The sequence below is a fragment of the Molothrus aeneus genome, chromosome 2 (assembly GCF_037042795.1).
Source record: "Molothrus aeneus isolate 106 chromosome 2, BPBGC_Maene_1.0, whole genome shotgun sequence".
Classification (NCBI taxonomy): Eukaryota; Metazoa; Chordata; class Aves; order Passeriformes; family Icteridae; genus Molothrus; species Molothrus aeneus.
Genome location: NC_089647.1, coordinates 110,685,038 through 110,705,809, shown reverse-complemented (window position 1 = coordinate 110,705,809; position 20,772 = coordinate 110,685,038). Strand labels below are relative to the sequence as shown.

The 20,772-nt window shown below is 38.0% G+C and overlaps 1 protein-coding gene across 5 annotated transcripts in view; it reads right to left on the bottom strand.

The window, feature by feature from the left end:
* Nucleotides 1–20,772, bottom strand: part of KDM6A (lysine demethylase 6A) — a 151,743-nt gene that overhangs the window by 106,909 nt on the left and 24,062 nt on the right. For all 5 annotated transcript variants that reach the window (XM_066545508.1, XM_066545509.1, XM_066545511.1 and 2 more), the window contains exon 3: nucleotides 10,427–10,535. In XM_066545508.1, coding sequence (XP_066401605.1) covers nucleotides 10,427–10,535 — 109 coding nt within the window. The remainder of the gene's footprint in view (nucleotides 1–10,426; nucleotides 10,536–20,772) is intronic.

Sequence of the window (20,772 nt, the reverse complement as noted above, 5' to 3'; positions counted from 1 at the left end):
GAAGAATGTTAAAACTAAGCATATTTTAGTCATTTTCTGTAATTATGTTTTAAAGGATTTTCACAGTAAGACAAAATAACACCCTACTCCCCCCCAAAAGTCCTTCTAGATTCAACTTCTCCCAGATATCATTAATAAGTTTTCAACAAAAAGGAATAATTATCTTCTGAGCATGGTTATGACTTTGCTTTCCCCAACAGGAACATGCACATGCACTATGAAAGAGTTTTGTAATGCATCACATCACAAACAAAATGAGGTTTTTCATTTTACTCAAACAGCACCTATCCCAATTTTAAGGGTTGAAGTATATTTCAAATACTCAGGTCAACAGGACCATATTATGCAAGATTCAAGAAACTGACAACTTCTTCTAAACTTTTTTTTTTTTTAACACAACTACTGCAGTCAACTATGCAGGGGATATGGATAAAAAGATTAAAAGAACATCAAATACAATGCTAAGAATTATACTGGAAAAATAGAAGGCAGAACATTTTCACCATAGCTGTTAAAAAAATATAAGAAGTACCCACATGAGCATATCCATTAAAAAGGAGAGGTGGAATATGCTTACCTATAGCAGTTAAGGCACTGCTAAGTAAGTCTATAAAATGTCAACAGTATTAAAAAACTACATAAATAAACAGAATACTTTAAAGAGAAAGAATGGAAAAAAGAAAGCAAGAAGAAACTTGCTCTGAAAAATCCTAACATCTCCATTTAACACGGAGGGAAGTTATTACAGAAAGGAGTCTTTGCTCCATGACATTCCATCAGTTTTCTTTAAGAAAAAGGATGTTTGGCTGTGACTTTCTTTTCTAACTCTTCCATTCTTCAATAAAGTTCAGCAACTTCCCACAGGAACAGCTGAAGTGATCATTTAATGTGCCAAGCTCAGTTTCAATTAAAAACAAGCACATGGGAAGCGTGGACTGCTGAAATCTATTTATATTTACATGATAAGAAGATGAGGCCTCCATTCTAAGGAGCCACATTTCTCTTCCAGAGGAACAAAGAGGACACTTCAGTCCTCCTCAGTGTCTGAAGTGCCCAATCCTCCTGGTGGCTTCAGAAACACCCAGGGATCCAGCCTGTTCCTAAGGCTTTCCATTCCAAGGCTAACAGTATTCCCTTGCTACTTCTTGCACATAAAATGCTAAAATTCCCAGAGTTCTTCTAAAAAAGGGTGAATCATGGAGGGTTCCATTAAGCCAGAGCTAAATGTCCCTTTCCACCTCAGGAAAGTCAGACAACTAAAAAGTGTCACCATGAACACTTTCAGTATCATCAAGTGCTCAACTTACAGTAAGTTAGCTCTGAAATCTGATTTCAGCCCCTTTTACAACTACATTGAACACTACATTAAATATCTGCTCCATGAGCACTCAACCTCTGCTGAAAAGGATTAAAGGAACAGAAAAGCAGAAAAAAAAAGGATTCAAGAAAATGTTCTTTTTGACAGAACCCACATGAAATACTCCCAATCAAGCATAACGCTAAGAAGAATCTTGCATATGAGATGCCAGAAATCAAAATATGAAAGCAAGATTTTTGAAAAACTGAACCAACCTAGATATGAAGGAAAACATGAACCATAAATTTTGAACCCTATAATATTTCAGAGTCCCTGAGTGAGTCACCAATAAGCATATATTTATTCTAAATTTTATTGTGTAGAAATTAGTACCTTATCTAAAACCGGTACTGTGGAACTACAAGCAACTTTTCCCTTAAATTAACTTTGTATCTACAAGAAATAAGTGCAAATCCCTCAAAATACAAACTTTATTCTAAAATAAGAAAAAAAAAAAAAGAGCAACTGAATCTGCAGAGCCACAAGAATTTTACCCAAGTCCCTATCTGTAACAGAGGGTGTGCTTTAGCAGTGTTATGATTCTGCCTGTAGGATGATATTCCCTGGTTTATTCAAAAGCAAAAAATCCCAGTTACATGGGTCATGCAGCACATTAGTAGTAATAAAAAAAAATACCAGAACCAAGAACAAACAAAAATGAACAATAAAAAAAATCCTAACACTAAAGGCTGAAATATCACTTTGCACCTTTACTTTTCATCCAAGATTGGTCATTCCAAAGTGAGACAATTTTTGTCACAAAGATTCTATCAACTACTGCCCCTCTTTCAACACAGGGTCAACTCTCATTTTTACACATTCAAGTGAATTATCCCATTTCAGTTATGATGTCTGTCTTAAACATTATAAAATGAGTGCTTTGAAATCACTCTTAGGCACAGCAGGATTCTGCAGACAATCTTTTGATTAGGAACTCATTATTTGAGCTTTTTCAATTTAAAACTTTGCCACTGAAATTCTTACACATATGGAATTGTATAAAGACAATAAAGAACATAAAAACTTCTTTTTTCCCTGCATGTGAAACACGCACAAACATCCAGAAAATGCATGTCTGGACTCAAAGAACAGGACAGTATCAACAGCAGGACAATGCCTCTTGCCTCATCCTCAACTACTTTTTGTAGTCAACCACAGAAAGCTTTTAAAAGCACAAAACTGACAGACCACATTCAGACACCCAAAACAATACTCAACAGTTACTAAAAGAAGTGTTCAGTTACCTATTTCCCTCCTTCTGTCTTTTATTTCATTTCTTTATCAGTTGATGCTCTTGCTATGAACACCCCTCTCCAAAACCTGGCCATGTATATTATTTTTCTAACAGTTAATCCTTGTGACCATGTTCCTGAAAACCCTGTGAGTGGCAGATCCAGCATTCACCACCCTCCCCAGAGGGGGGGACATGTATACCCCAAAGCTCTACACAGCTTTTCAAGTCAATCACCATCAGCTATATTGCTTGATGAAAATAAAATGTTTATCTGGAATAGCTCTGAAAAGCAAAACACCACCCTTCTAAAAGAATTGAAACCATTGAACAAACAGAGAGAATGCTCCTGAGCTCAGGCTCTCTTCAGAATCTGTCTGTAAACCTCAGGCACCTCGTGCAGAGCTGACCCTCAATGAGTTCACACACTGGGATTTCACTGGTTTCCTCTTACAGGTTTTTGCAGTCACCCAGAACTACCCCCTTTGCAATATGTATGGTTACATCAATCCTGACACACTTTATTATGTGCCCCCTAGGAGTCTGCCTTCCTCTCCTACAATGATAGGACCAAGGGCCATGTCAGAAGCAGGACATGGATAATACTTGTTCCTTATTTCTCCCTGTTTAAGATTCCTTGGTATCATGCAGAGAAAAAAAAAACCAAATTGGACTTAATTACCACATATGCAGTTTCAGGTTTGTTTGGTTTTTTTTTTCCATCCACTTAATTTCACAGGATATTGGCAAAACTTAGTTAAAGAAGTAAGATAAGACGATCTCTCTTTGTATCCAGAATCTACATACTTGACCTAAACAAACAAGGAAGGTGACAGTGGGGAGGAAAAATGTCTAGACTGAGTGACAACCACCCACTTGTCACCTCTAGCACATTTCATCACAAATCATGCAGTCAGAGGATGGCTTTTATGATCTGCTCTAGTAAATCCACTTTATGACACCTTAAAACTTAAGAGGCCTTCAAAGTGATACAAACATGGAGCAGTTGGGAGTGTTTTAGTGCTTGAGTAAGAAGAAAGTGAACTACATACTAACACCATCTAGTGGCATCTTGCAAGGCTAAATGTGACTAACACAAATTTTTGGCTTACTGAACTTAGAAACAGCAAGCTTTAATTTGACTACAAACCCTGAAAAGAAAACTTTAATACAAACCAAAGTTCTGTATGGATCTGTGTAAAACAGTATGTGTTTTCTTAAACATGATTATTTTTAATTTAATTTTTAAACAAGCACTAATATTTCTTAGTGCTTATCTGATGTGAAACTAATAGTAAAATAGAAAATCAGCTGAAGAACTGCACAAGGGAAGCTTGGAAAGAGCACATCTCTTGATTTAAATCTGACTGCTTCCAGGAAAAAAATAAATCTTCCTTAAACACCTAAGAGATACATGCAGGCTGCAGAAACAGCTTATATATAGTGCAGGTTTTATCCACCATGGTGTTTTAACCCAGCAAAGATGAAAACTGTTCTGCCATAAAACTGAAGACATCAAAAGATGAGAAAATTCCAAGGTTGAGCCAAAAGAATTGACTTTGCTGGATAAACACTGGCTGGATGGCCAGGTTCAGAGAGTGGTGGGAAATGGAATTACATCCAGCTGGTCACCAGGTGTGCTCCCCAGGGCTCATTGCAGGGTCGCTCCTGGCTGGAATCTTCATCAACAACCTGGACAAGGGGATTGAGAGCTGAGGTTCAACCAGGCCAAGTGCTGGGTCCTGCACTTGGGTCACAACAACCCCCCCAGGCTGGGGGAAAAGGGGCTGGAAAGTGATGGGTGGAAAAGGCCCTGGCGTGGTGGTCACCAGCTGGATGAACACGAGCCAGAGAGCCAAGAAGGCCAAGGGCACCTGGCCTGTGTCACCAATGGTGTGGCAGCAGGACCAGGGCAGTGATTGTCCCCTGTACCGGGCACTGGTGAGGCCAAACCTCAAATCCTGTGTCCAGTTTGGGCCCCTCAGGACAAGCAGGACATTGAGGAGCTGGAGCATGTTCAGAGATGGACACTGGCACTGGGGAAGGGTCTGGAGAACAAACCTGATGGGGAGCAGCTGAGGGAGCTGGGGGTGCTTAGCCTGGAACAAGAGGTGCTCAGGGAACTCACTGCCTTCCACAAAGTGCCTGGAAGGCAGTGAGGTGAGGTGTCAGCTGGCTCTGCTTCCAAGCAACAAGTCTTGACAGGACAAACAAAATGGCCTCAATTTGCACCAGGAGAGAGATACAGACTGGCTATTTAGAAAATTTTCTTTGTGAGAGGATTGTCAGGCACTGGCACAGGCTGCCCAGGGAAGTGGTGGAGTCACCATGCCTGGAGCTATTTAAAAGACATGCAGATGTGTTGCAGGGGGACATGGTTCAGTGGTGGCCTTGGCAGGGCTGACTTAATGGCAGGACTAGGTTATCTTAAAAGGTCTTTTCCAACTTCCATGATTCTATGATTCTGTAATAACCCAAAAATATGTGGAAGTGAGAGCAGCAAAATGCCACTCAGGTCTTTTGTTTTAAGGCCTCAGGCAGATGCTGCTCTCCGTTTCCTCCAGAGATTTGTACTGAAAGTACCAAAGAGACAATCAAAGAAGCCTAAAGCATGTCTTCCTTTTAACACAGAATGAAGGCTGACACACAAAAGCAACACAAGCATAGATTTAAGACAGAAAATTCATCAAATAGTCCTCTAAGAAATTTTATTAACGGCTCCACATCCCCATCTGGAAATGTAATGCAGCAGCAAAGTGATGTGAAGCCCACTGTCCCATCAAGTATTAAATGTGAAAGATATACAAGTTTGACAAGAAATTTACAATTACAGAAATCCTTTAGACCTTGAACTCTGTGAAAAGTCTTAAAATACTGAAAACCAGCGAAGAAACCCAATGGATTTTCATCAAGCTCAAAAATATTCCAAGAGTGCATTACACAAAAAGGTCTTTTAACAATTGAGTGTTTATTTAGAATACTTTCCAAAGTGAAAATTTTCAGTCAACCAGTCAAAAACATAGCCTTGGTATATTTTATAATAAAACTGTCGACTGCTTCCCTCTGCTTCACATACATACAATTTATAAAGAACATTTTAATGCTCTAAGCTTCCTTTTTTTCTGCAGAAATTTCATGTAATGGTTTAAACCACCTGAAATTAAACCACCCAAAATTTATCTCACCTTCAGGATTCTGTGAACAGCTCTAAATAGAAGCAACTCCAATTCTACCAGTTAGTTCCAGTTACAAGCAACAAAATAAAACCCCTTAAACCTAAATATCACACTTATTTGAAACAGTCACCTCTTCCTTGACTCATTCAAGCTATTTAATTCATTCTAGTTCTTCTGGACTCATCAGTAAGACAAGACAGCCCAGCAGGAATCAGCACAATCCTGTCCATGCTGTGAAGTTTTCCCTTATATTTTATAAAATTACCACTTCTACACTGCACCTCAGAGCACAGCACATGAAAATGCTTCCCAATAACAATACTTCCTTTCAAATTCCTGAAAGACCTTCACCACCACAGAGAAATTCCCTACAGAGCTGGAATTCTAAGTACAAAGGAACACACATACATTGTTGAATATGGGAGTTTCTCACAACCAAACAACTTTACAAAAGAACAATCAGAAAGTGTTTAAATTTTGGGTTTAGGTTGCATTGCAATAAAAGAGCTGCTCAATTAACAATCTGGGTATTTTTTTTAGTAGGGTTTTAAATTTTAGATTAATGATTACTAAAAAAATGCCCTATAACTAATGAACACTATCTTACAAACAACTTAAAATGTTTTTATATTAGTATTTTTGACAAAGCAGTCACCGTCTATAATCAAAATAAATACTGCTAAAACTGTTCTGACATAGAACATTTAAAAATGAGACTACTATTTGAGTACAACAATAAGAATTATTTCAGTACAGTATTTATTGTGTTTTAGTAACTGTGGCACAAATAAATTCATGTTTTTCTCAAATCGTTCATTCATTAACTGCATTTTCTACTTCCAGGAATTTTGCTTAGAGAACAGCAATTCAAGGAGGCAAAAGATTAAAGCACATTTCCATTTGTGCCACTGTGAGCTGTCCTCCAAGTCACAGACTGAACACAGTGAATGCATGTGACCCTTCTGCAAAAAGAAGATCCCTAAAGAAAACACAGATGATGTCAATCCACGAGCTCATTAAACAGCAGTCAATTAGAACTCAAGTCAGCTAGAACCCAAATCTTAAAACATCACTATCTTCACTCCTTACTGCTTATGGAAACCAGCCATGGAATGAAAAATAAACTCCAGCTATCAGTGGAACATACGTTTCTTTCAAGACCAGAGCACAATAATTTGGTGAAAAACCCATCTGTCCCATGGAATCCAGTAGCAAACAGTTGAGGGGTTCACACCAGGAGTCCTGACTGAATTCAGAATGCTCCCAGAACCCAAAGGCCTCCATGACAACCCAGCCACCTCCTCCAGCAAAAACCCAAGGCTGAGGTTTCACATTCTGGGGCAACTGCACAGCATTTTTGTGCAGGGTTATTTTTCAGTTGGATCAGTTCCCCACACAGCTGCAGGCTCAGCTGCGCCAGCACAAAGAAAGCAACCCGCAGACACGAGGGTGCCACCAAGGGCATGCCCAGGCAACAAAAGCTTTGGGAACCTCCAAAACAATCCAACAGCTGGGAATAGCTGCCTTGTCAAAAGAGAGAAGAGGAAGAATCAGATTAGAGCTAAGAAAATTCTACTGAGGAAATGAAATAGTTTTCACTGGGAGGAGTCAACGTTGCCATTCTAGGAAATCCCAAAGCCAAATTCTGATCAGTCACGATCAATACAAGGAAAGCTGAGCAGAGAAACCACTCTGAACATGCAGGCAAAGCTGAAATCAATTCATCTGCAATCTTGGTGCTAAGTGTCTGAATTCAAGGTAGTGTCTCACTGGATTCAAAACCTGCAAAAAGGCTGATCCCTTGTGTAGGACCTTCTCCTAACAGCAGCAGAGTGCTGATCAGAGTTGGTGATCACAGCAACTCCATTCCATGGCTGCAGAGAAAACCCTTTACTTATCAACAGCAATTCAAAATTACTGCATTTTGGCAATCTGCAACCTGCAGAGCAGCTTCAGATCTTTTAAAGGTTAGCAGTGGCACTGACACTCCAGTGAACTCAAAACTTTTCTTGGAGACAAGTACTTCTTTTTAAGGAAGAAAAATAAAAGTATACTGATTCTGGAATTCAGTGGCTAGGAGTGACAGAAAACACACTGCACTTCGAGGGGACTTACAATATTTAAGAGCTTTCACTAAAATAAATCAAGTTAAATAGACTTGAGTATCAAACATCACATTCAAGGTAGCCTGCCCCTCACTGATACTCTCTATGCACATGCAGCAAGGGCATTAATAGCACCAATAATGTGAGTTTCAATGATGCAACCTGCCAGGACTTTTTGTCAAGATCCCTCTTATGGTGTTGAAGTCCTAATTCTTACAAGGAAATGACCTACAGTCTCAGAAGAAGGTATCAGCTAAACCAAAACACTAAAAACATGCAACAAAATGCACCCAGCTACACGATCCTTCACTGCCAGTGTGTTTGTGAAAAAATGAGACAGATCTAAAGGGAAGAAACTATCAACACAAAACCCAGATCTGTCGTCCCTGAAGCACTGCTTCATCTTGACCACTGATCCCAGTTCTACAGTCAGCTCACAGTTTGTTCTGCTCTGCACAAAATTCATAGCAAGCACTTTTTAAACAAAGAGCACTATTACTTCTGCCTTTGTAAAAAACACTTCATAAATTATATACAAAGGTGCATGCATTTATTGAAGATATTTAATTAAGTAACAAGCTTTTAAGGGAAAAAAACTGTGGAGCATTATACATGTTGCTATGTTGTGATATTTTATTAATTATCTCCAATTTATTAAATACACTGACTTGTCCATAACTTTGACTAAATTCAGACTACACAGATTTATAGCTCTGAATATCATGCTCCTTCTGCATTTTACACTTCTGGAACTTCAGGACTTAAAATCTGGGTAAAATATACGTTAGTGATATCAAAACATTCTGAACTCTCTTTTCTGTTCTAAATCATGTAAAATTCAACTATAACACAATTAGAATGTATGATAATTAAAGTAACAAAATTTGTATCAGGTAATGAAATTTATTTTTACTTTATAATGACACATAAACATTCTAGTTCTTTCAAATAGCAGTAATAAATTAGTTGTAGAATAACAATGACTTTCTGCATTGAGGGTAATAGTTTTACAGTCTTTGGTACTAGAATTCAAAAACTGGAGTGAACAGGAACATATGTCCCTCACTTAATAAAAAAAAAAAACCCTTTAACTTCCCTTTTTACATCAATTAAAAGTCCCCCAGTATTTTCAACTACTACTACACTTCTTTGAAAATATAGATACATTTTTTAATACTCCATAACTAACAAGGTTTTTAGTCTTCTTGAGGCTTTTTTTTACAACTGAGATGTGACTTTAAATAGGCATCTAAGAAAGTATTAAGTACTTTAATTCAGATTTTTAATGGCTTAATGTTTTTTCTCACATTGTTGTACTAGTGCTCTTTTACAGTTCTGGAGAACTGATATTTCCAACCATCAGTTGGAGTTTTTATGCTTGTTTATAAAACCATACACAGAGCACAAAGCAGATGCCCCATCAGTAAACCCTGCCTCTGATCCTCAGCAACACCTGGTCCTGTCACTCCTAACTGTTATCAACTCAAAAGCAGAGTTAATACAGGTCAGTCCATAATCCTGGGCTGTTTTTGCTGAGTAAAATATGTCCAGAAGGTCACACTGCATTCACACCCCTAACTTCATTAGGCTAATGAGAAAGAGTGGTGTAAATTTTTTTGCAGAGAGGGTGGCAGAATTTTCTTCAAACTAAACAAAAGTGCTTAAGATCAGACTACTCTCCACTAAATTTCAGAGACATCATACTGCCATGCTCCCTGCAGATCTTCCCATGCCTCTGGAGCTGGAAACACCAGTGGTTATATCCCACTCATGGGATGGGATGAGGTACAAGACAGAAGCTTCCATCCCCTAAACAAACCCTTCCAAATTTACAGACTGAATTCAGATACCTGCAAATTCCTGCTGAGCAGCATCAAATCTACATGTTTCTCACTTTAGAAATGAATGTCCCAGGAAGCCAAACTCACCCTGTTTAATGTCAGAGAGCCAGTGGACCCACAGACACACAGCTATCAAACAGCCCACAGCCAGCCTGAGCCACCAAGCAGTGCTCCTGAACTACTCTCAGTTATCACTCATCTCCCTGTTTCTGCATCCCAGGAAAACTGCAGGACAGCATCTCTGTGTGCTTGGAAAAAGGCATGGGGAGGTGGAAGCACACATATTTAGGGTGGGGGTGTTATTTGTTTCCCTACACAAACAGATCTGCATTCATGTTAAAATTAAAAAGCAATGGCAATGAAAAAAGGCATCCCATGGGAAAAAAGTAAATATTCTAACCTGTTCTACCCAGCTCTCACCCACATCCCACAGGGTGCCATCAGACACTGGGCCTGCCAGCCAACTTCATATTCATACCTGAACCAGGAATGTTTTGGTTGGGCTTTTGTTTTTCATTAAAAATAAAAAGGAACAAGAAGTAAGAATAAAGTTGTTCTTGTGAAGATATCACCAGTTTTAATTCTTTTATGGGCTCTGAAACACAGTACAAACCAAGAAAACAGTGACTTAGCCCAGTGATTTTCATTCTCTTGTGCCACCTACACTGAAGAACAATTCCTCAAAGACATTTATCAGAAGAACTAAAAATTCTTACCTTTTGGATAATCTTCCAATAAGAGGTTGAAGTGACCTAACTGACAAAAGAAATCAGACTCGACCTTTCCTTCAGCTTTCAAAATTAGCGATTCATAGCAGCGAACAGCCTGGGAAAAAGAAATACAAGGTTTTCAAAATTCAGTACTTTACTAAAGCAAATAATACATTTTCTGAGAAATAATAAAGTTTTTTATTAGCTTGAAAGACAAGGTCTACAAACACTCTCACTAACGGAGTCAGCATCACTTTTCAAAGAAGAAATGTAATATTAAAGACAGAACAGATTTGGAAGCTCACTGATTCTAAGTGACAATAAATGAACAACAGAAATTTTCTTGGACTCTTCTGTGGACATTCTATTTCCCCAACACAAAACAAACCTCTAACTTACATGACAATTTTTAAAATCAATGAAACATGAAAGGATTTACTTCATTCTTTCCAATCTGCAAGAAAGAAACCCCTCTGATTTTAGTCTCATTGTGTTGCTTTTTTCCCTAAAGAAATCATTTTTCATTTAACAGTTATTTCATTCATTTTTGCTGAACCAAAGAACACACTACCTCAACATGTTTCCTTATGCAATTTATGTATCTTCATATGTGTTTCCCAAGATCTGATTCTTTTCACATCTAGCATGTTGTAAAATAATTTACTTCTTCCTACTTAGACTAAGAAAAGCTAGAGCCACAAATGTAAATCCAATTAGAAATTAATTTCAGCTTGAGAAAACTTGCACCAGAAGTTTTTAAGTGACATACACACAGAAGCAAAGAATGTTCTGTACTATAAACACACGTTTTTAACAACTGGACTGACACCTTCTCTTCACCATAACTGCAATGATCTTTAGCCTGTTACATCCTTAGCTCATGACCCTGTTTACACTTTGGGAATGAGCAAATAAATAAATAAATAAAATCACTTTCTCAACTTTCTGAACTTACTGGCCATTGAATTGAAGCAGTTGAACAAACTCATATGGGAGGGAAGGTCCTTCCACCAGCACAGTTCTCAAAAGCCTGACAGACTTCCAGCAAATTCTAATTCCAGCTGGTTAATCTGTGACTTTCACCTATTTATGGTACATGTTTCAAATTTGGTTGCAATCATGAACTCCTTGATTTTATGACATGACAATAATCAAGACCATGGAGCCCTTCCAACTCAGCATATTCTGTGATTCTGTGAAATGAGGAGCTTTCTTAAGAGATTTTATTAAAACTCAACATTCAAAAGGAGGGGGGGTGATACAAGCTGAATATTTAAATCAACAGCCTTGTCCATGTTTGTAATTTACTCTGAGTACACTTTACTAATCATCAAAAAGAGAAATGCCAAAAAACACCCAGGAAATGTTCTCCAATTACTGATCTAATTAGTTCTGAATGGGTCACAGTTTGTATCCCAAGACTGAGGTGTATCACATCCTTTCACCTACTCCCAAGTCCAGAAAAGCCTTATTTTATGGCTGTTTTCAGAGGCAAAGTTCCAATGAATCAAAGCAAAGCTATGCTGCTACAGAATTTCGGGTGTACATGTGGTATTAAAATGATTTAATAAAACATTAAATATGTTTACATAAACTTAAAAAGTACGTATTTCAAACTGTAGCTATTTGGCCATTTTCTGAAGACACCAAATTTAGATGTGTATTTGCAAGCTTTGCCCTAGCAAACTGGGCAGGAAGGATTGCAATTATTTTCACCAAGGATCAAAGCTACAACTCCTTTAACTTCATTCCCACGGCTATGAACACCTCTTGCAGTCAGTCAATTCTCCATCTAAAGAATATCATCCCTAAAATCAGAAGCAAAGCACACAAGTGTAAAGTACATTTCTTAAGATCACTATTTGTGTACGTATTGACTCTTAACATCAGCAAATATCTTAGTGCAGAACTTTGTTTTTGGCACTGTGCTTCCTCTCTCCACTTTTTGGTCTCATCTCCTGATTTGTACAAATCCTAACACAATTTTTGATTGTGTTGATGGCCCCTGATGTTACTGTTACACACTGATTTGTAGACAGGCTTTCCTTTTTCTGATGACTTGCAATACCTGCTACAGCTGTTGAAGAAAATAGTCAAATTTTGGTATTTTCTTAAATTGGTATTTTGTCTTTTGCAATTCAGAGCATATAGAAACTGCCACTACAACAGGCAGCCTACAATAAATAATGGAGAGGAAGCTAGGGTAGTTTATTTCCTGAATTAGGCTACAGGTGTTTGAAGAGAACTTGACTTTATGAACAAATGTAACAGAATTTTTCTGTACAGATGTTCAGGGAAATTATACATCACACGCACTTTAACGTTTAAGTGTTTGGGGACCCTCAATGTTCCCACAGCCCCTTTTTAAGCAAATCCTCATTAAAAGAAGTATCACACATATCTGAAGCACTGTCTGTAGTAGGGATGTAAAAACCTGTGCCCAAGCCTTTCACACAGCTCAGAGCAATTCTCAACAAGGGAGATTTTCCCTTTATGTTAGAGCACAAACTGAAGATGCTGCAAACCATCTCCCTGATGACAGCACAAGGCAAGGCCTAAGACACCAGAACTTCCCCTTTCAGCCACAGTACACTGTAAATTATCTGTTCCTGTAAGAGCAATTCAATTACATCATGAAAGCAAACCCTCTCTGCTGACCTCTAACTAGTTTGCAACATAATCAGCAACACACTCGTATTTATGCAAACTTCACTTGGGAAGGCTGTTTCAAATGAATTTTTTCAATTCTTCCAGCACATTCTAACAAAATGAAACAGAAACTAAAAGCAAGGATTACATCCTCAGTGGGAACACCAAATCAGCCCCTGGGTCAGCAGGTTGGTCACTGTGTGGCTCTTGCTCTTCCCAGTCAGGGCAGAGTCACCAGCTAAAGACTTACCCAACTTTGGTTTTGGTCAAGAAACTTTCTCCCCCACCAGACCAATCAATCCACAAAGACCTTTAGAAAGAAACAACTATTTTTCTGCACAGGTAAGAATTTGTTGAAATCTCTGTTGAATGAATGGATGTAAAAGGGAGGTCACCACTGCACCTATCTGTGTATGTTTTCTTTGAAGGAAAAATCAAAAGATCTCATTTTAATGGTTCTTCAACTGCAAAGGCCACCTATGGCACTACTTGTGCAACACATTTAAATTATCCTGAGACACTAAGAATTCTAAGGAAGTTAAAAACCCCTGAGGTTTTTAAGCATTGTTATTTCTCCACACTGTATGGATCTCTAAGTGCATTCAATGGAGTCAGCCTTGAGAATTGCCAGTATTGACAAATTAACAAGAAAGAGAAAGACCCTGAAATGAAAAGGAAGATTGCTACACAGCATCATACACTTCCTTCCCTTTGTTCAAGGCTACAAGAAGATAAAAGGGAAACCTGAAGAATTTAGGAACTTGGCAAAATAATCACCCGCAGCTGCTTCGCAGTGTGGCAACCAGAGCAGAGGCAGGAAACCAAGGCAGGAATGGCTGCAGGAAAAGAAACTGGCTTATATAACACCAAAAAAGTAACAATATTCATGTTGTTTGCCACCTTCAACCAAGTAACACACTATTGTCACACAAATTCCCTCTCATTACATCATAGTTCATGACTGGGGGCGTCCTGATTGCACAGATTCAGCTGTCAATTCTTAGGACACCTTGAAATACAGTACAGTGAAGAAAAAGGCTTAGTGTATTTACCAAATCACAAAAAGCCAGCAAAATCTGTTCAAAAAAGGAAGAAATAATCCTAGAATCACCTTTAAAATGTACTACCAGACCCCTGTGTGTTCCATAATTTCATTCCAATGGATAAGGAACTGGATTCTTTTTCCCACTCTGTTTTAAAACCATTCCTTCCCCTCACTCACAAAAAAAACTCAACCAAACAAAACCAACCCCATAAACCAAATGCCAGTTTTGGTCGTTATTAATATGATGCCATTTCATGAAGGAAAGACCCTAGAGTTGAGAATATACCATAACAAAATAAATAAATATATCTAACCCAAAAAAATCTAACTGATAAATCCAACAGATGAAATCAGAATTCTAAATATTAGATACAGGGGTCACTGAAACATTACAGCTCTGCTTTACCAATAAAAAGGACAATGTTATTTCTATTTCAATTAATATGAAGAAAAAAACTTCACCACTATCATTGGTTGCAATTGTTTGCATTTTAGTGCACAAATTCAAACTACTGTTAAAAAAATGTATTTAAAGAAAAGGACAAAAATCAATACAGCTTGTTCAGATTGCTTCTGAAGAAGATAATGTGATGTTATCCTTTCTGAATCCCGACAAGCATGACTGACCAAAATGAAACTAAGCAGGATGAAACAGCCAAACGTGACAAAATATTAACTATTAATCCTTTAATATATTAATGATATGAAAATGGATGAGTACAGTGAGTCAGCAATTTTTACTTAAAACATAAAAAAACCCCTGCCAACTACAGGGAAGCAAAAAGCCAGCAATCTGAATTGTTAGCATGGCAACAACCAGGCAGTAACATACAGTGAAGAAAATTATTTGAATTTTACTGGGTAATAAATTAACTGCTCAAGAAAAACACAGCACTTCAATGCAGACAATATAGTGTAAAATCACAAATTCAAAGCTTCAAGAAGTTCCTAAAATCTTCAGTTTTACAACATAAAACACTAATGTATATGTAGATAAGCTGGGGGAGGGTGACAAAACTGAGCAGTTGCTGCTTCTTTTTCTTGTGCCTTCAGTGACCCAACTGGATGGGCTTTGTGAGCAGGGAAGGAGAACAGAGATCCCAAACGTCTTGGGGTACCTGTCACCAATTCCCCGACTTCTGGGACTCTGGCTGGGCCCTCCCAGGGGGCTCCCCTGTCAAGGGAGACCCTCCTGGAGTGGTCTTGTGCCAGGAAAGAGAGACACACTGGATTTTTTCAGTCTTCAGGTTCTTGTTTATTGTTATCTTATCTGGAGTTTTGCACGCTGTCCACACCAGGCCCAGTGCACTGGAAAAGCACCACAAAAATGGCCAACAATCTCTTGTTCCAAGGTCTTTTAAGACTAAACTATCCAATGAAGAACTGACACCTGGATTATTTCCCTTTTTAACCCAATAACTGATCCCCAAAAGCCTGCAATGGGGACTTTTCCACCCAATTACAAAATGCCACCCAAACACACGAAGAAGGAGGAAGAAGCAGGTCAGGAGGGCACCCTGTGCCCTCCATCTTGATTCCATCCACAACATACTAAAAATCCCAAAACCTAAATTTCCCACCTAAGTGATACACCTATACTACTCTCTACTTTACAGCTTAATGAATTCTAGTCTATTCTGGAGTTTAGGAAACTTTCTCCATGAGTGAGGGTCAAAGTCAGTGCTCCCCTGGGGGTCAGGGCACCCCAGAGCAGACAGGGACATACTCCCGGTGCCCTGGGTTTTCACACACATGAAAATTGGAGAGGGAGACATCAGCAGACTCTTGACAAACAAAATACAGTATAGTAATGGTTAGAAACAGAATGTTAATTAGCTGATATTTTATCCTTCTGGAAATTAAAGTAACCACATGGACAATCAGACATCTACCACTGGTCAGTCTGAGAGGCACCTAGAGAGCAGAAGGCACAAGTGCTGTGCTGGGCTCCTTCTCCCTCCCTCAGTGCCACTGACCAGGTTCTGAAAGGTTTATTTTCCCATCCCTTCCTCCTTGCCACAATTCACCAAAACACACATAATTTCCTAACAACAATGACAACAATTTGCCACCACCCAGAGAACCTCCTGGTGAAGTTCCAGCTCCTGCTCTGCAGCAATGGGGGTGTGAACAGGGCTCGCTTCAGCTAAGCAAAGAAAAAAAAAAACAAAAACAAAAACAAAACAACAAGCCTGAATTCTTCAGAAGTTAAAGCTATTTTCCCCCATCAATGACTGGCTGGATACACATCACTTTCTGAGCTGTAGATGATTTACAAGAACATCTCATTTACTGCTGCAGAGAAAAGCACACCATTCTTATTTGACTGAAGGTAACCTGGATTAATGCAGCAGATCCCTCCACTGAAGGCTCTCATATTATGTATTGGCACAATATCCTTAACTTCCTTCACTTTCTTATTCAATAGCAATTCCCACTACAGCTTTCAAAGCTTCTTTATATGCTCTGTATTTGCAACACTCATATTCTGTTATAAAATTTCTCTCTCAATTTCACACATTTACTCTCCTTGTATTTCATGTATGGACTATGCTATTTTCAAAAGCCTCAGTAAGAGTGCTGAAAGTACAGCTTGCACAAATATGCTCAGACCCCAAAACATCCAGGCCTCAAGAAGCAAAAACAGGAACTGGCCTCTCCAGTAACTTTGTTCTTGCAAAATTTCTATGGCATATTGGAATGCTGTAAGCTTATTCTAGTCTGCTAGTAGCACTTAGGATCAAAGTCTTCATTTCAGGGACAATTAGCACAGAACAACAGAAACTGATCCTTCTCAAACATTTCTCAAGAAATCTATCAATTTGGGCTAATTTAGTTTCTTATGACTAATGCTTCATGAAACAGGATGCAAGAATAAACAGTGCAGGCAATAAAGAAAAGCAGCTGCACACATGAGCTACATGCACAGCCTGATGGTCACAATTTTGATGAATTTTCTTTAAAAGCCACTACTGTAGTCTAAGACTTTTGTGTTTCCAGATTACACTGAAGATGTAACAAATATTTTTGTTCAGATCACGTCTATGGCAGATGAGAGATGACATAGTAAGCAGCAGAAGGTCAAGATTGCTAAGTTTACAAGGGAAAATTAACATAGACTCAATTATTGTTGAAAACTGAGGGATATTGCTTCATAAAAAGCACAGATCTGCAGAATATAATACAAAACAGAATCCATGCAAATCAATGATTAAATGGAGAAAAGTGACATTTTAGCAGAGAGTGAAAAACCCAACTTGCCTCCCCTGAATACAGAACACTTGCAAGACATTCCTGACACGCGTTTTCTGTCAGACAGATGCAAACTCAATAGTTTACATATTAAAAATAGTTTACATACATAAAAATACAGGAAGCTTAGTCCTTTGCAGCTGCCAGTGTCCATAACCAACTGGATTTTATGAAAAATTTTATGAAAAATCTGGAGTTTATGTGGTGAATCACTCTGCATTAATTCTGAGTCCACCTGGAAGATGCAATCCTCTCATTATTTCTTTAAATACAGTCAAATAAATTTACAAATATCAATATCTATGTACATACACACACCTACATCATTTCTAGAAATTCTAAATTATTAGCAAACAGAATCATCTCTATTCTGTCCCTGAAAATATTTCATAATCAGGTGACTCAGGAGATTATGGCAAATTTTATATGGAGTTTCATAATCCAAAATTCTTCACGGGTAATTTTTACCAAAAAACCCAAACAAACACAAGTAATTTTCTTTTTTTTCCAAGTGGCAGTAGATTTTTTTTTATATAGGCAATTGGAACATTGTTTTTATCTCAGACTATAGGAACATCTTTTTGGCTATTTTTAGCACAGTAAGTCTATTTCAAGTAGAATTGCAGCCCCTTCATTTAGCAATTTTTCAAGCTCATGAATAGTTCAGCACACACTAAAATTTAAGACCACTAAATCTGATTTTATTCTATCAATTCTCACCTATACCAACACATAACATCACAAATGAGGTGTGGCATATGTCATACTTCAGAACACTTAGACAGCTAACACTGAGAGATAAACTTATCTTTTTTTTAATATGTTAAACCAGTTTTATCTAGGACTCTACAGGGTCTCATACAGATTTTAAAATATGACACAACAAATAAATAGCTGGTTTTGTTCACATTGGGTAAATTATTTTTGAAATATAATTAAAATCAACACAGAAAATACAACCAAACACAGAAACCCACCCACAAATAAAGCCAGAATCTGCATTAATAGCTGCCTGTTTTACCTAAGGAAAAAAGGATCAGAATAACTTATGCAAATATCTCTGGATCTGGACACAAGTCTTTGGAAATGTAACACTAACAGGCACTAAGCATAAGAATGACAATGAAACAAAGAATAAAGAACTTGAAAGAGAGAGGTATTAAATAGAGAACAATGTACATAGATATGCACAAGACAATGTCTACCAAGACTGACACAACAAATATATCTATGTGAAAATACCTCATTTCAGACTAAACAGAATGATTTTTCTGTGTTGTCTGAATACAAGGCAATACATAAAGGCAACTATTAAAAATATTTAAAATCTGCCCCAAATTGCTCTCCTAATCTGCCCAGTCTAAACTTCAGTCCCAAAAGGGTTCAAGTAGGGGTGGCCTGGTACTTAGAAATAATATTGCTGGTAGCTTAGTCTGAAAATACAAGGAAAAGATGATTTATTTTAGAAGAATGGAAGTGAAAAATGGGTCAGGAGCTGTTTCATAAAGGAAGTGTAAAAACCAATGCTAATAGGGTGGGAAGTGTGGAATTTTCAGCACCACAGGAGATACAGAATTGGTAAAAGCACATTAAGACACAAAGGATAAAAAAACGGAATGAACCTGGTTTTACATACTGAAATATCACTATTTCAAGGAGTCTCACAATGCTGGTACTTTGAAAGTTACCACAGCCAGTGCAGCAGAAGGATCCACCCCAAGGATTTTCCATCACATCACTGAAATCTCCCATATAGGTACAATCTACATATCATGTTCTTTTTTCCACAGCCATTCATATTTTCTCCTCTGTGGCTGCTTAATTATGCTTACACAATTATGCTCACATATAAAAATGAGCAACACTGGAACATAACCAAATGTACATGAAAACCAGCCTGCATAGAAAATGTTTTGTAGAACTTTATGCACAGAAAACACCTTGAAAAGCACCACAATAATTCCACAATAATCAAGAGCTGTAAGGCTTGTTGGTAATCCAGCAAACACCCAGCCTTATGCCTCACCTTTTCCCCCCTCGTGTGGCTATCTGAACAGAAAGAAATTGCAATGAGGAAATAAGAGGAATACAATCCTCTGGATACAGTCCACAGCTAATGAGCAGTACCACTCCTGAATGGCAGAGCTGGTGAACCTTATTCCAGGAAAGAATAAATGTCTCATTTCTGCTGTGTGACAGTAACAGGTAGAGGAAATATATTCATAGAGATTTCAGATTTTACATTTATTGCATTACAAAGCCCAAGTCCAAATTATTTTAGCTACTAGCATACATTTTCATCATAATGTGCACTAAACACCAACTAAAATGAAAACATACCCAAAACATTGCTTGGGAACTGGCCAGCAGAGTCTTCTGATAAGTAAAACCTGATAGTGAATTGTCACAGGCAAAACATCCTAAAGACTCCTGCAGCTGCAGGGTGAACAGCTGTGCAGGTTGTCACCACAGCCTGTTTTCATTAACATTTCCCTGGAGCTGGATGTTAGATATCCTTCTTGAATAATGTTTCCCAAGCCCTATCAAATTTGACATCCAATATACAGATGGACATTAAAAAATAACAAGTGGGAAAACATTTATGTGTGAAGCTTAATGCCAATTCTCTATCTATCTTGTATGTATTTTCAGGGACACAACTGAACAAGAAAACAGAGACAGATTCAAATGATGAAGTTCTTGGTAAGTGCAGCAGATCAGAAACCAATTCTATTATAGGAAGGAAATGGGATGCACAAAAAATTCACAAGAAACTCCAGCCCATTAACACTATTTCTATCATTAAAACTATACTATCTAAGGACTCAAATCTAGAACAATCAAGATTCAAGGCTTCATTTTATTTAAAACAAGGATTTAAATTTGAGTTGTCCATACTCATCACAAGCCATAGGTATCAGATTCCAGAGTCAACCTCACTTTTAAGCCAAAAGTGACCATGACAATTCTCTGCAGAGCAGAATGACAGACACTAAGCTTCCACCATTATAGAGAACTCTTCCAGCCATCCTTTCCCCATCCACAACTACAGCATAACCTTGGGCAGAAAAGAAGGAGTTTGTGATTTAAAACAAACAGCTGGATAAAGAAAAATGCAATCCATTAGGGGTGAGTACTGACTGAGGTGTTTGGGCACACCACCATCTGTCTTGGCAGAACACTACAAGCATAGCTCTTTAACACAACTATGAGTTCTCAGTTCCATGATGATGAGGATGATGTTCCTTCCAACACAAAGATCAGCAAGGAATCTTTTACACAATGCCCAACTGGAAAAAGTGCAATACCCCCTTCTCTTTGGCCTACCTTTCACTACCACATACCCTGACCCATAGAATTCTATGAGTTTTTTAATAAACTGCCTTTATAATGAGTCACCACACTT